This window comes from Stegostoma tigrinum, chromosome 5 (assembly GCF_030684315.1).
Source record: "Stegostoma tigrinum isolate sSteTig4 chromosome 5, sSteTig4.hap1, whole genome shotgun sequence".
NCBI classification, from domain to species: Eukaryota; Metazoa; Chordata; class Chondrichthyes; order Orectolobiformes; family Stegostomatidae; genus Stegostoma; species Stegostoma tigrinum.
The window spans coordinates 114,430,398-114,446,061 of record NC_081358.1 but is presented as its reverse complement, the minus strand read 5'-3'; the positions used below and the strand labels follow the sequence as shown (position 1 = coordinate 114,446,061).

Genomic DNA, 15,664 nt, shown 5'->3' with positions numbered 1-15,664 from the left:
AGATGGATGAACTTTGGATCATTTGGGAGGCAGAGCCAGTGATAGAGAAGAATTACAAGGAAGTAGTTACTCCTAAGCATGAAGAAAGCTGGATAACTGTTAGACGGGGAAGAAAAAGCAGTCAGTGCAGGGATCCCCTGTGGTCGTTCCCCTGAAAAACAAGTATACCGTTTTGGATACCGTTGAGGTGGTGGTGGTGGTGGGGGGGCGCAGGGAGGACTTAACAGGGGCATGCACTGGGGTGCAGGTCTCTGGCACAGAGTCTGTCCCTCTTGCACAGAAGGGAAGGGGGGATAGGAAGAGAGTGCTAGTCACTGGGGACTCAATAGTTAGAGGGACTGATAGAAGGTTTGTCGGGAATGAAGGAGACTCACGGTTGGTGTGTTGCCTCCCATGTGCCAGGGTCCGTCATGTCTTGGATCGTGTCTTTGGGGTCCTGAAGGGAGAGGGTGACCAGCCCCAAGTCGTGGTCCACATAGGCACCAACGACATAGGTAGAAAGAGGGATAGGGATGTCAGGCAGGATTTTAGGGAGCGAGGGTGGAAGCTGAGAGCTAGAACAAACAGAGTGGTTACCTCTTGTTTGTTACCCATGCCACGGGATAGTGAGGCAAAGAACAGGGAGAGATTTCAGCTGAACACGTGGCTTCAAGGATTGTGCAGGAGGGAGGGCTTCAGGTACGTGGACAATTGGGGCTCATTCTGGGGAAGGTGGGACCTCTACAAGCAGGACGGTCTCCACTTGAACCAGAGGGGCACTAATATCCTGGGTGGGAAATTTGCTAGTGCTATTTGGGTGGATTTAAACTAGCTCAGAAGGGGGATGGGAGGTGTAGTTCTAGTACACAGGAGGATGAGAGTAGGGAGGACATGGACAGGATCTCACTGTCACAGGAGTGTGCTGGCAGATAGCAAGCTGGATTGAAGTGTGAGTGATAATGGGAACACATTATATTATCTTGGATTGAAGTGTGTCTACTTCAACGCCAGGAGTATCCGGAATAAGGTAGGTGAGCTCGCAGCATGGATAGGTGCCTGGGACTTTGTTGTGGCCAGTTCGGAGACATGGATAGAGCAGGGTCAGGAATGGATGCTGCAGGTTCCAGGGTTTAGATCTCTCATTAAGATCAGGGAAGGTGGTAAAAGAGGGGGAGGTGTGGCTTTGTTAGTCAAGGACAGTATAACGGTGGCTGAAAGACTTTTGATGAGGACTCGTCTACTGAGATGGTATGGGCTGAGGTCAGAAACAGGAGGAGAGGTAACACTGCTAGGAGTTTTTTTGTCGGCCTCTGCAAAGTTCCAGGGATATGGAGGAGAGGATTGGCAAAACTATTCTGGGCAGGAGTGAAAGGAACACGGTGGTCATTATGGGAGACTTCGACTTCCCCGACATTGACTGGAAATGCTATAACTCTAGTACATTGGATGGATCAGTTTTTGTCCAACGTGTGCAGGAGGGTTTTCTGACGCAGTATGTCGAATGGCTAACAAGAGGGGAGGCCACACTGGATCTGGTACTTGGTAATGAACCAGGCCAGGTGTTTGATTTAGTGGTAGGTGAGCACTTTGGAGAGCGTGACCATAATTCGGTTATGTTTAGTTTAGCGATGGAAAGAGTAGGAACATGCCATAGGCCAAGAGTTATAGATGGGGGAGGGCAATTATAATGCGATTAGGGATGACTTAGGAGGCATAGGTTAGCAAAATACAGGGGATGGAGACAATCAAAATGTGGAAGGGATAGGTATGTCCCTGTCAGGCAAGGAGGAAGTGATAAGGTAAGGGAACTGTGGTTTACTAAAGAAATTGTATCTCTTGTTAAGCGGAAGAGAGAGGCTTATGTGATGATGAGATGAGATGGTTCAGATGAGGCGATGGAGAATTACAGATTAGCTAGGAAGGATTTAAACAGAGAGTTAAGAGCAAGGAGGGGACATGAGCAGACATTAGCAGGTAGAATAAAAGGAGAACCCTAAAGCTTTCTATAGGTATGTGAGGAATAACAGGATGACTAGGGTGGGAATAGGGCCAGTCAAAGACAGAAGTGGGAAGTTGTGTGTGGACCCTGTGGAGATTGGAGAGGTGCTGAATGATTATTTCTCATCTGTTTTCACTGAGGAACAGGAGAATATTGTAGAGGAGATGACCGAGTTATGGGCTACTAGAATTGAAAGGATTAAGGTTAGTAAGTTGGAGGTGTTATCAATTCTAGAAGGTGTGAAGGTGGATAACTCCCCTGGGCTGGATGGGATTTTTCCGAGGACTCTCTGGGAAGCTAGTGGGGAGGTGGCGGAGCCTTTGGCCTTGATCTTTTGAGTCCTCATTGTCTACAGGTTTAATACTAGAGGACTGCAAATGTTGTGTCCTTGTTCAAGAAGAGCAGTAGGGATGACCCAGGTAATTATAGACCTGTGAGCCTTACGTCTGTTGTAGGAAAAGTTTTGGAAAAGATAGGATTTATAAGCATCTAGCAAGCAAAAATTTGATTGGAGATGGTCAGCATGGATTCGTCAAGGGCAGGTCATGTCTCACAAACCTCATTAAGTTTTTTGAGAAGGTGACCAAGCATGTGGATGAGGGTCGGGCAGTTCATGTGGTGGACATGGACTTCAGTGAAGCCTTTGATAAGGTTCCACATGGTAGGCTATTGGAGAAAATACAGAGGCATGGGATTGAGGGAGATTTAGCAGTTTGGATTAGAAACTGGCTTTCTGTAAGAAGGCAACGAGTGGTGGTTGATGGAAAATATTCAGCCTGGAGTCCAGTCACTAGTGGTGTGCCTCAAGGATCTGTTTTGAGACCACTGCTGCTTGTCATTTTTATAGATGACTTGGACGCAGGCATTGGTGGATGGATTGGTAAGTTTGCAGATGACACTAAAGTCGGTGGAGTGGTGGACAGTGTGGAAGAATATGTTGCAGGTTGCAGGGAGACTTGGATAAACTGCAGAATTGGGCTGAAAGGTGGCAAGTGGAGTTCAATGCGGATAAATGTGAGGTGATTCACTTTGGGAAGAATAATAGGAAGGCAGAATACTGGGTCAATGGAAAGATTCTTGGTACTGTGGATGTGCAGAGGGATCTTGGTGTCCATGTATATAGATCCCTGAAAGTTGCCACCCAGGTTGATAGTACTGTTAAAAAGGCTTAGTGTGTTAGGTTTTATTGGTAGAGGGATTGAGTTCCAGAGCCATGATGTCATCCTGCAACTGTACAAAACGCTAATGTGGCCTCATTTGGAATATTGTGTGCAGTTCTGGTCGCCCCATTACGGGAAGGATGTGGAAGCATTGGAAAAGGTGCAGAGGAGATTTACCAGGATGTTGCCTGGTCTGGAGCGCAGACTCTATGAAGAAAGGCTGAGGGACTTTGGTCTGTTCTCATTGGAGAGAAGGAGGCTAAGAAGGGATTTAATAGAGACATACAAGATGATCAGAGGATTAGATAGGGTGGACAGTGAGAGTCTTTTTCCGAGGATGATGACTTCAGCTTGTACAGGGGGGCATAGCTACAAATTGAGGAGTGATAGATTTAAGACAGATGTCAGAGGCAGGTTCTTTACTCAGAGTGGTAAGGGCGTGGAACGCCCTGCCTGCCAACATAGTTAACTCAGCCACATTAGGGGCATTTAAACAGTCCTTGGATGACGATGGGATAGTGTAGGGGGAGGGGCTTAGATTAGTTCACAGGTCGGCGCAACAGCGAGGGGCCTGTTCTGCGCTGTATTGTTCTATGTTGTCAAAACATCAATATTTACTTCAATTTCTCTAGCCTGTTTCTTTCATCACAGTAAAGATTGATGCAAAACATTCACTTAGTATCTCTCCCATGTCTTGAGGTTCAACATACTAGATGACTTTGTTCTTTAAAAGAGCCCTATTCTCTCTCTCTCTCTAGTTGCTCTTTTGCTGTTAATGTATTTGTAAATAGCAGCCATTTCAATCATCTCCAGTTACAAAATAATCTGGTTGCTTTGGACCAAAATTTGAAATCTACATTGACTGAAATAGTTCTTAACTTGTGTAGTATTCCATTCACTGCCATATAAGATGTAATGTTAACTTCAAATTATAGATTTTATAATGTTTAAACTACAGTTTGACAACCCTGTATAGAAAAGCATATAAACACGTAAAACAGTACCAATCCCTTTCAAAAAATACTTACATAATAATTGTCATTAATTTGCACCATTGGTGCATTCACACAGGCACCCAGACATTCCACCTCCGTGACAGTGAAAAGCTTGTCAGGTGTAGTTTCCCCAATAGAGATACCTAAAGATGAAATGAACTAAACTGAAAACTATTCACTTCAAAAGATCCATCAGAACTATCCAGGATTCAATTGCTTAATGGTTTAAAGACTGGATTTTGTTTCTTTTGCTACGCAGTTTTAGAAAAGGCACATTTTAATAATCTAGTAATTTCAATAAAAACAAATCAGCTTAAAGTGCTTATGTGGGCATTTTTGCATTTAAAAAGTGGCAAGACAAATGTTTTGAGGAACACAGTATGATATGCTTAATTCAATGTCAAAGTTAATCAGCTGCCTTTAAAGTTTAAAAACTTTCACTAATTTATAAGATTAAAAACACTGAAACCAAGAAATTAGTTTAGCCAAACATTAAGTATAAAGTTATGTTTAATATCAGTTGTAATTCAGGTTAACTTCTCTACCATTTCCATCAGGCAAGGGATCATAGCTTAAAACCATATTCTCTATGTTCTCTTCTCCATTTTATTTAATCAAACCCGTCAGTATGGCATGGTAAAGGAGAATTTTCTAATTGTTAATTAATGTAGCAATGATGACTTTAAAACAGGGGTCTTTATGGGAAGAGAACAGGAAGGTTAGTCACCACCTGAAGGATTCTACTATAAAATATAGGAGAAGATATGTTACAATTTACAGGGTGGTTAATTTAATTAACACTTGTGAACAATGGTCTCATGATTCGTGGTCTACAATTCACATGTGATTCAATTCATTCATTTATATTCCTTAAGTATTTATATCTTCTGAGCCATCATCCATGAAGGTCTTCAATTTGATCTACAATAGTTCTCAGCTGGGATAGTGGTAGGGTCTTGAATCAGGCAGCATGGAGAGAATGAGAGATAATGGGAACTGCAGATGCTGGAGATTCCAAGATAATAAAATGTGGGGCTGGATGAACACAGCAGGCCAAGCAGCATCTCAGGAGCACAAAAGCTGACGTTTCGGGCCTAGACCCTTCATCAGAGAGGGGGATGGGGGGAGGGAACTGGAATAAATAGGGAGAGAGGGGGAGGCGGACCGAAGATGGAGAGTAAAGAAGATAGGTGGAGAGGGTGTAGGTGGGGAGGTAGGGAGGGGATAGGTCAGTCCAGGGAAGACGGACAGGTCAAGGAGGTGGGATGAGGTTAGTAGGTAGCTGGGGGTGCGGCTTGGGGTGGGAGGAAGGGATGGGTGAGAGGAAGAACCGGTTAGGGAGGCAGAAACAGGTTGGACTGGTTTTGGGATGCAGTGGGTGGGGGGGAAGAGCTGGGCTGGTTGTGTGGTGCAGTGGGGGGAGGGGATGAACTGGGCTGGTTTAGGGATGCAGTGGGGGAAGGGGAGATTTTGAAACTGGTGAAGTCCACATTGATACCATATGGCTGCAGGGTTCCCAGGCGGAATATAAGTTGCTGTTCCTGCAACCTTCGGGTGGCATCATTGTGGCAGTGCAGGAGGCCCATGATGGACATGTCATCAAGAGAATGGGAGGGGGAGTGGAAATGGTTTGCGACTGGGAGGTGCAGTTGTTTGTTACGAACTGAGCGGAGGTGTTCTGCAAAGCGGTCCCCAAGCCTCCGCTTGGTTTCCCCAATGTAGAGGAAGCCGCACCGGGTACAGTGGATGCAGTATACCACATTGGCAGATGTGCAAGTGAACCTCTGCTTAATGTGGAATGTCATCTTGGGGCCTGGGATGGGGGTGAGGGAGGAGGTGTGGGGACAAGTGTAGCATTTCCTGCGGTTGCAGGGGAAGGTGCCGGGTATGGTGGGGTTGGAGGGCAGTGTGGAGCGAACAAGGGAGTCACGGAGAGAGTGGTCTCTCCGGAAAGCAGACAGGGGAGGGGATGGAAAAATGTCTTGGGTGGTGGGGTCGGATTGTAAATGGCGGAAGTGTCGGAGGATAATGCGTTGTATCCGGAGGTTGGTAGGGTGGTGTGTGAGAACGAGGGGGATCCTCTTGGGGCGGTTGTGGCGGGGGCGGGGTGTGAGGGATGTGTCGCGGGAGATGCGGGAGACGCGGTCAAGGGCGTTCTCAATCACCGTGGGGGGAAAGTTGCGGTCCTTAAAGAACTTGGACATCTGGGATGTGCGGGAGTGGAATGTCTTATCGTGGGAGCAGATGCGGCGGAGGCGGAGGAATTGGGAATAGGGGATGGAATTTTTGCAGGAGGGTGGGTGGGAGGAGGTGTATTCTAGGTAGCTGTGGGAGTCGGTGGGCTTGAAATGGACATCAGTTACAAGCTGGTTGCCTGAGATGGAGACTGAGAGGTCCAGGAAGGTGAGGGATGTGCTGGAGATGGCCCAGGTGAACTGAAGGTTGGGGTGGAAGGTGTTGGTGAAGTGGATGAACTGTTCGAGCTCCTCTGGGGAGCAAGAGGCGGCGCCGATACAGTCATCAATGTACCGGAGGAAGAGGTGGGGTTTGGGGCCTGTGTAGGTGCGGAAGATGGACTGTTCCACGTAACCTACAAAGAGGCAGGCATAGCTGGGGCCCATGCGGGTGCCCATGGCCACCCCCTTAGTCTGTAGGAAGTGGGAGGAGTCAAAAGAGAAGTTGTTGAGTGTGAGGACGAGTTCCGCTAGGCGGATGAGAGTGTCGGTGGAGGGGGCCTGGTCGGGCCTGCGGGACAGGAAGAAGCGGAGGGCCTTGAGGCCATCTCCATGCGGAATGCAGGTGTACAGGGACTGGACGTCCATGGTGAATATGAGGTGTTGGGGGCCAGGGAATTGGAAGTCCTGGAGGAGGTGGAGGGCGTGGGTGGTGTCACGGACATAGGTGGGGAGTTCCTGGACCAAAGGGGAGAAAATGGAGTCCAGATAGGTGGAGATGAGTTCGGTGGGGCAGGAGCAGGCTGAGACGATTCCTCCGCCTCCGCCGCATCTGCTCCCACGATAAGACATTCCACTCCCGCACATCCCAGATGTCCAAGTTCTTTAAGGACCGCAACTTTCCCCCCACGGTGATTGAGAACGCCCTTGACCGCGTCTCCCGCATCTCCCGCGACACATCCCTCACACCCCGCCCCCGCCACAACCGCCCCAAGAGGATCCCCCTCGTTCTCACACACCACCCTACCAACCTCCGGATACAACGCATTATCCTCCGACACTTCCGCCATTTACAATCCGACCCCACCACCCAAGACATTTTTCCATCCCCTCCCCTGTCTGCTTTCCGGAGAGACCACTCTCTCCGTGACTCCCTTGTTCGCTCCACACTGCCCTCCAACCCCACCATACCCGGCACCTTCCCCTGCAACCGCAGGAAATGCTACACTTGTCCCCACACCTCCTCCCTCACCCCCATCCCAGGCCCCAAGATGACATTCCACATTAAGCAGAGGTTCACCTGCACATCTGCCAATGTGGTATACTGCATCCACTGTACCCGGTGCGGCTTCCTCTACATTGGGGAAACCAAGCGGAGGCTTGGGGACCGCTTTGCAGAACACCTCCGCTCAGTTCGTAACAAACAACTGCACCTCCCAGTCGCAAACCATTTCCACTCCCCCTCCCATTCTCTTGATGACATGTCCATCATGGGCCTCCTGCACTGCCACAATGATGCCACCCGAAGGTTGCAGGAACAGCAACTTATATTCCGCCTGGGAACCCTGCAGCCATATGGTATCAATGTGGACTTCACCAGTTTCAAAATCTCCCCTTCCCCCACTGCATCCCTAAACCAGCCCAGTTCATCCCCTCCCCCCACTGCACCACACAACCAGCCCAGCTCTTCCCCCCCACCCACTGCATCCCAAAACCAGTCCAACCTGTCTCTGCCTCCCTAACCGGTTCTTCCTCTCACCCATCCCTTCCTCCCACCCCAAGCCGCACCCCCAGCTACCTACTAACCTCATCCCACCTCCTTGACCTGTCCGTCTTCCCTGGACTGACCTATCCCCTCCCTACCTCCCCACCTACACCCTCTCCACCTATCTTCTTTACTCTCCATCTTCGGTCCGCCTCCCCCTCTCTCCCTATTTATTCCAGTTCCCTCCCCCCATCCCCCTCTCTGATGAAGGGTCTAGGCCCGAAACGTCAGCTTTTGTGCTCCTGAGATGCTGCTTGGCCTGCTGTGTTCATCCAGCCCCACATTTTATTAGCATGGAGAGAATGACTGTCATTATCTGATCAGTAAGGTTAGGAAGAAGTCGGGCATAAAACAAAGTTCAAAGCAGTACATGTAACACTTCTATAAGAAAAGTGGACTTTGGTTAGACAATGTTTTGAGCACTATTGTAGATAGAAAAGCTACAAAGGTCGAATGGGAACTTATAGCTATCAATGTTAAATGCATTTAATGAGTTAATAAAAATGATCAGTTAATCTATGGGAAAATTTATGAAAACTACAAATTTAATAACATAGCAATTGTAATAAATTTAATTTAGGACTGCATTCCACCAGAGCCAAGGTTATGGGAATCAAAATTCTTCAAAAAGATAAATAAAGATTATTTTCACTTGCCTGTGAATCCATAAAGAGTATGAATTTAGAATTGATATAGAAAGTATAAAGAAGATGCTTATTTATTAATGGACTCTTACTGTAATGGGAATCTATTTTGATTAAACAAGTTACATAAGATAGAGTAAGTTCTCTAGCTTAACACTTCAAGTTGTTTCTTCAGATTTTAAAGCATAGACAGTATTTTTCTGCTGGTTATAAAATCACAGGCCATCATCTGACACAGACTACTTCATTTTTAGGGAATCCTAGCTCCAAACTTCAGCTATAAAATCAGTTACAAATTGGAACTATGATGAGTAATCTCCAACAGCTGCTTGGGTTGTTCTGGAGAATATGAAATGTAACTTTTTTTTAACCAAGGAAAGATTTAGAAAGTGGGGCATTAAAAGTCCTCATTTGATCATAATATTTTCCTTTTGTGGTAAGTTTAACTTTAACCAGGGAACATCTTTCCCTTCTGATTCCAAATGTCTTAAAGATTTTTATAAATAATGCATACACGAAGGAATGCTGTCTTGCTTTATGTCGACCATAGGATATTTAATTGAACTAGGATCCGTGCTACCTATTGACCGGACCATAAGTCACATGGCATCCTATAAATGTGTCTTCTCTTGACAGTATGTGCAACTTACAACACTAGCCAAACAGAACAACTGATCCTTATTCCCACTGCTGTTTGACAAGCTGTGTGCAAAATGGTTACTGGATCTACCTACAAGATGATCATAAATAACATGGCATAAGTACCTAATGGATTGTGAAGTCTTTGGGATGTTCTGGAGAATATGAATGTAACTGGTTTTAACCAAGGAAGGATTTAGAAAATTGTGGCATTCGAAGTCCTTCTATGATCATAATATTTTTTTTCTTTTAAGGATAGATTTCACTTATAAAAATTCAAAAACATTTCAGATTTATTCAGAGTACCAATCACAAATCATTTCACTTAAGTAATTTTGAGTAGAACAAGACACAGGTAATCAATACTGGAATTTTATTTTTGCACAATGAATATTAATATTTAGTGAAACCAAATGCTATTAACTAAAGAAACATGTTATCAAAGCAATTTGTGTTTTTAAAAGAAGGCATCCTCCCAGTATTGATTAAGTTATTAGAATGTAAAAATCTTCCCATTTTAGTAAGTGACTCCAGAATTACCAGGCTTTCTGCTTACCAAGTTTTTTTGTGACGCATTCTACAATACTATCAGAGTCACGAAGCATACATGGTGTGGTCGTGCAGATCTGAATATGGTACTTTCCCATTGGCTTGCGGTTAAACATTGTGTAAAAAGTTGCTACTTCATATACCCTCATACAAGGCATATTCAGAAGCTCGGCAACCTTGTAGAGAAAAATAAGTTTTACAAAGTGATTCCAAAAGAAATAGATCGTACCAATTAAATCAAACATTTTTAAAATAATTTGGATGCAATGTGTAATTGAGGTAGTCAGTACATTTTAACATGTATTCATCACCTTTATAGAGCACAATGAATGCCCTAAGAAGTGCTCCATTTTGAGATTACAGAAATACATAACAATGTCTTTGATTGAAAAAAATCTTCATTCCACTGAAGATATCCATGTAGCATAAAAGCTAACCCCTTGTGTTTCAGGTAGTCAAATCAAACTGAGTCTTCAAACATCATTTCTGAGGGGAACTAAGTCAAGTTGGATTTATTGAAGAGGCCACAAATTTGTAGAACAATGTTTACCGTAGCATTTTAGAACCTCTACATCAAAATGCTATATCCTGCTATGTGAAAGACTATGGGACTGCAAATTGTTTCCCATTTAAAAATTAGGATCTTGCCTCAGCTTTTTGGATTCAGCAACACTCACTACTCCTAAAATCAGTCTTTTATTATTAAGTTGCATGTGAACATTTCAGTGGATAGTAGAACCAAGGGTGATCCAACAGGGCTCTCTTTTTCTAATGGAATTTTCACATCTTTAATTCATAAATCCTCTAACCTTTTGTAAGGTGGACCAAAATTGCATTTTGTAATTGCAAGGCCAAATTTAAATCAATTAACTGATTTATTTCACATCATGTTCATATTTACAACAGTGGAGACCATTTGGCTTATTGGGCCTGTGCCAGTTCCTCTGGCAGTAATTTAGCTGGTCTCACTACCCAATTTTTTTTTGCACCCCACAGTTCCAGCAAACTCTTTACCCTTCAGGTGCTTATCCAATTCAAAAGAGAATTGGACTCAGCTAGCTTTCAGATTATGTGTTCTAGATCATAACACTTGCTGTTTAAAACTGGTTGTTTTGCCAATTGCTTTAAATCAATGAGCTTGGCTTCACAACTGTAGCCCAATGAAAAGGGATTTTCTACCCACTGTTTTGACCATGATTCTGATCATCATCATCAAATCTCTGTTCAATTTATTCTTCTGAGAATAACCTCAGCATGTGAAATCTGTTATGCCCGGAACCATTCTCAAGTTTTTGTTTCATTTTTGTGCACCCAAAAAAAACTTTCACAGCCTTCCCAAAATGTAGCGTTCAAAACTGGAACTCCAGTTGTTATATTTTCGATTTATTTTTAAAAATGTTTCTCTGTAACTTCCTTGCTTTTGTACTCTATATGTCTAGTTATAAGATCCAGGATCCTCAACTTTTTACAGCCAATTTCTAACTGCTCCATCGCCTTCAATAATTTATACGTATGGTCGCCACACTACCAAAAGAATGTGGATGCTTTGGAGAGGGTGCAGAGGAGGTTCACCGGGATGTTCCCTGGTATGGAGAGCGCTAGCTATGAAGAGAGGTTGAGTAGATTAGGATTATTTTCAATAGAAAGACGGAGGTTGAGGGGGGGACCTGAGTGAGGTCTACAAAATCATAAGTATAGACAAGGTGAATAGCAAGAAGCTTTTCCCCAGAGTGGGGGACTCAATTACTCGGGGTCGTGATGTCAAAGTGAGAGCAGAAAAATTTAAGGGAGATATGTGTGGAAAATTCTTTAGGCAGTGGGTGGTGGGTGCCTGGAACAAGTTGCCAGTGGAGGTGGTAGAGGCAGGCACGATAGCATTATTTAAGATGTATCTAGACGGATACATGAATGGGCAGGGAGAAGAGGGATACAGATCCTTTGAAAGTAGGTGACAGGTTTAGACAGAGGATCTGGATCGGCTCAGGCTTGGAGGGCCGAAGGGCCTGGTCCTGTGCCGTAATTTTCTTTGTTCTTTGTTTGTTCAGGTGTCTCTCCTTTCTACAGCCATTTCATAACTGTGCCCTTTAATGTATGTTGCCTCTGTTCGTTCCTATCAAACTGCATCTCTTCACTCTAAATTATTTACCAAATGAATACAAATTCCACCAGTGTGACAATATCCTTATAGATTCAGTCATATTTGAAGTTAATCACTACCTTCCTCGTGGTTTATTATGCTTCCAAGTCTTGTTACCTGTAAGTTTAGAAATTGTCCCTTGTATACAAGTCTAGCCCAAAACCAAGAGAAGCAGTGGTTCTAGTCATAAGCTTTGGCTCACTCCACCATGTATCTTTCTTCAATCTGAGGAAAATGTTCATCATCATTGTACTTGCCTTTAATCAATTTAGACTGCGTGGTGCATCAATTTGGTCCCTAGAATGAAGGGGGTTTCATAAGAAAAAATTGGCAATGTTGATAGAGTCTGTTTCCTCTTCATTGTTGAGACTGTCTTCTACATGATATGACATTTATGATACTTTTCCTCTGCATTTCATGAGTATTGCATATTTGGGTACAGGGGACAATGGGTGGTAATGGTAAATGGGATTATTCTGCACCCTATCTGAATGGGCAAGCAGAATGAAATAGTTGACTCCCTTCCTGTGATTTAATGTCAGAGACATAATATTAAATATTAGAGTAGATCAGTATTCAATTTTGACAATATAAATTTCATTTAATAGAATTCAATCCACATTTTCTGCACAAAACTGATAAGGACACTGATTTTACATCAAGAGTGAGCTCTCAAAATCTGTGAGCATGTATGATATTTTTACTATTGGTTGCTTGCTGCAATTACGTGTTTCTTATTTTAGTGACACCTTTAATCCCCTGGGTCTTTGGTTAATATCAAACCTGTAGCTCAAAATAACATGAATGCAGTCTAGTGAACCGAAAAACAGAGCAAAATTACATATAACTGGAACAGACCACCAACAAAAGCATGATTAGATTTGCAATACACAACAGATGGCTGACAACACAATGCCTTATTTATACAGTACCCCCTGAAACCAAGATTGATTTGATGGACTTGTAGAATTACTGAGAAACAATCTCTGTCATAAGTCACCATTTTGAAGAAGCAATGTACTATCAAAGCAACACTGTGTAGTACTTTTTAAAAGTGGGTAAACAGCCTGCATAACTAAAGAAAAATGAAGAAAACAAATGCCAAAAAAAAACAGCAGATGGTCAGAATTACAAAACTGAGTCAGTCATACAGCAATGTACTGGGTTTGGCTTCCTGCCAAGAATTCTGAAACCACCATATGATCAATCGAGGTGCAGCAATGGACAATTTAAAGGCCGGACAATTCATGGAAAGATTCTTTTGCTGGGGACTTGGGTTTAAGTCATTAAAATGAACAAAAAATTTCTAACCCTGTCAGTTCATATCATCAATATTATTCACCATTGTACATAACTGAAGCCAGCATTTTGTCTTTTACAATGATGACTAAGAAGGTTAAGTTATTTTTAAATTGTGAACTGTGACAAATTTTGTTTTCAATCCAGCAAATGACTGTTTAACTTATAGGACAGCCAGACATACAAATTTGTTGACTATACAGAATCTTTTCTAATTTAATGTCAAGTCAGTGACCCCAGATAAGGCAATATATATTGCCCATCCCTAGTTACTCTCAAGTGGTAGGCAATCTTCTTGAATGTTACAATCATGATGGTGATTGCATAATGGGATATTCTCAAATTTCAAGATTTTAAGCAGTACAGAAGAACACTTTCGGAATCGTAAAATCATGCAGTGTAGCAGGCCCATGGAGTCTGCACTGACAAAAGCTACTCAACAGCTATCCAAGTCCCAGTTTCCAGCACTTGGCCCATAGACTTCAATATTATAATTTCAAGTGCTCATCCAAGTACTTTTTAAATGTTGTAAGGTTTCCCACCTCATCTACCTTTCTGAACAGTGTGCTCCAGATTTCCAACATCCCTGATTTTTTTTTGGGGCGGGGGGAGGAAAGAACAAAATTTTCCCCCAAATCCCATCTAAAAGTCCCTGTCTTTCATGTTAAAGCTATGCACCCTGGTTACTGACAGTTCAGCTGAGAACAGCTACTTTCTATCCACTCTGTCCGTGCCCCTGAATCTTATTAACTCAATCAGGTCCCCTCTCAGCCTTACCCGTATCATGAGAACAACCCAAGCTTATCTAACTTCTCTACATAGCTAAACTGCTCCATCCCAGCAACATCTGGTGAATATCCTCTACAGCCCCTCCAGTGTAATCACATCCTTCCTATGATATGGTGACCAGACCTGCAGACAGTATTCCAGCTGTGGCCAACCAATGTTTTGTACAGCTGCAACATAACCTTCCTGCTGTTATAATCTATACAGAGACTGGCACACACATGTATCCTGTATGATTTGTTAACTGCCTATTAACCTGTCCTGCTATCTTCAGGGATCAGTGGACAAGCACCCCAGAATCAGTTTCTGAGATTGTTTTGTATACGTATATTCAAGCCAGGATAATCAGAAAGGAGTTTTTGACTAGATTTTACATTACAATGCCAAAAAAATTCTCCAAAATGCAAATTCAAAAAGAAAGTGAGACCCATACATACAGATTAAGAAACTGAACAAATCCTATGTATTCCTTGCAAGGTTTCTACATCCTTAACATTAGCAAATGTTTGCTTACGGGTATATACAAAAGTTTCTTTTTCAAATACTGGAAACTGAATGGGGTGTACAAAAATATAAAACAGTATGTAAGCATTATGCCAAAGTTTTGATCATGCTCATTACCTTGTTCATGGCAGAGATAGGTAGCCAACCATGTTGTCTCTGAGCCAGATCTAGCACTGGGATTACAGCAGCTGATTTGTGCCCTTCTGGGTAACTACTGAGAATAACATCGACCCGCTGTAACAATTAACATAAAAATACATTCATTAAGTGTTTAGTTGGCTATCCACTCGTTAATTTTAGTAAGCAGATAGTTAGAAAACTTCCTTATTGTTTGTCCTGCAGAATAATGGATTGGTTTAATGTCACGATTTGCCATACTAACTTCTCAAACACTGCTGTATTTCTGGAGGGAGAGTTGAAGCATTTGCATTTTTTGACCCCAAAGCACTTTGTAAGCAATGTAAAAAAAAAATGAACAAGGAGGGAAAGAAAATAAAATTTCTTAGTGAGTAGAAGCACCAATTCTACATCATAATGGTAACGCCTTCATTATTAATACCACTTAAAGCTTAATTGTACCCACTTAGTGCTATATTTTGATATGCACCAAGTACATCGTGTTTCACAGCAATTCATGACATTTCAGCAGTCAATATTATTGAAATAAGAGATGTATGAAGACCAACACAAAAAAAACCAAGTATGGCAGCCAAATCCAATCCAAAATGTCCAGGAAATACTAATCCTGGGCAAACATGGAAAGGTCACTCCTGACCACAAGAGACAAAAAAAGCCGAGAAGCTGCTCCAGCAATCACATTTTTTATTCATTCATGGTATATAGGCACCTAGCTGGTCTAACACTTACTGTCCATTGCTAAATGCCCTCAAGAAGGTTTTGGTCAACTATCTTGATGAACTGCAGCAGTTTAAGTGGACCCACAATGCAATTAGAACATAGAACATTCCAGCACAGTACAGGCCCTTCGCCCCTCAATATTGTGCCGACCTGTCATACCAATCTCAAGCCCATCC

General features: G+C 43.2%; 2 protein-coding genes across 4 annotated transcripts in view; one reads left to right on the top strand and one right to left on the bottom strand.

The window, feature by feature from the left end:
- acss2l (acyl-CoA synthetase short chain family member 2 like) overlaps positions 1 to 15,664 on the top strand; it is a 133,036-nt gene that overhangs the window by 23,773 nt on the left and 93,599 nt on the right. The window lies entirely within an intron of this gene.
- ndufv2 (NADH:ubiquinone oxidoreductase core subunit V2) overlaps positions 1 to 15,664 on the bottom strand; it is a 54,956-nt gene that overhangs the window by 19,373 nt on the left and 19,919 nt on the right. For both annotated transcript variants that reach the window (XM_059646229.1, XM_059646228.1), the window contains exons 4-6: positions 14,748 to 14,864; positions 9,912 to 10,080; positions 4,167 to 4,276 (exon numbers count right to left, since the gene is read on the bottom strand). In XM_059646229.1, coding sequence (XP_059502212.1) covers positions 4,167 to 4,276; positions 9,912 to 10,080; positions 14,748 to 14,864 — 396 coding nt within the window. The remainder of the gene's footprint in view (positions 1 to 4,166; positions 4,277 to 9,911; positions 10,081 to 14,747; positions 14,865 to 15,664) is intronic.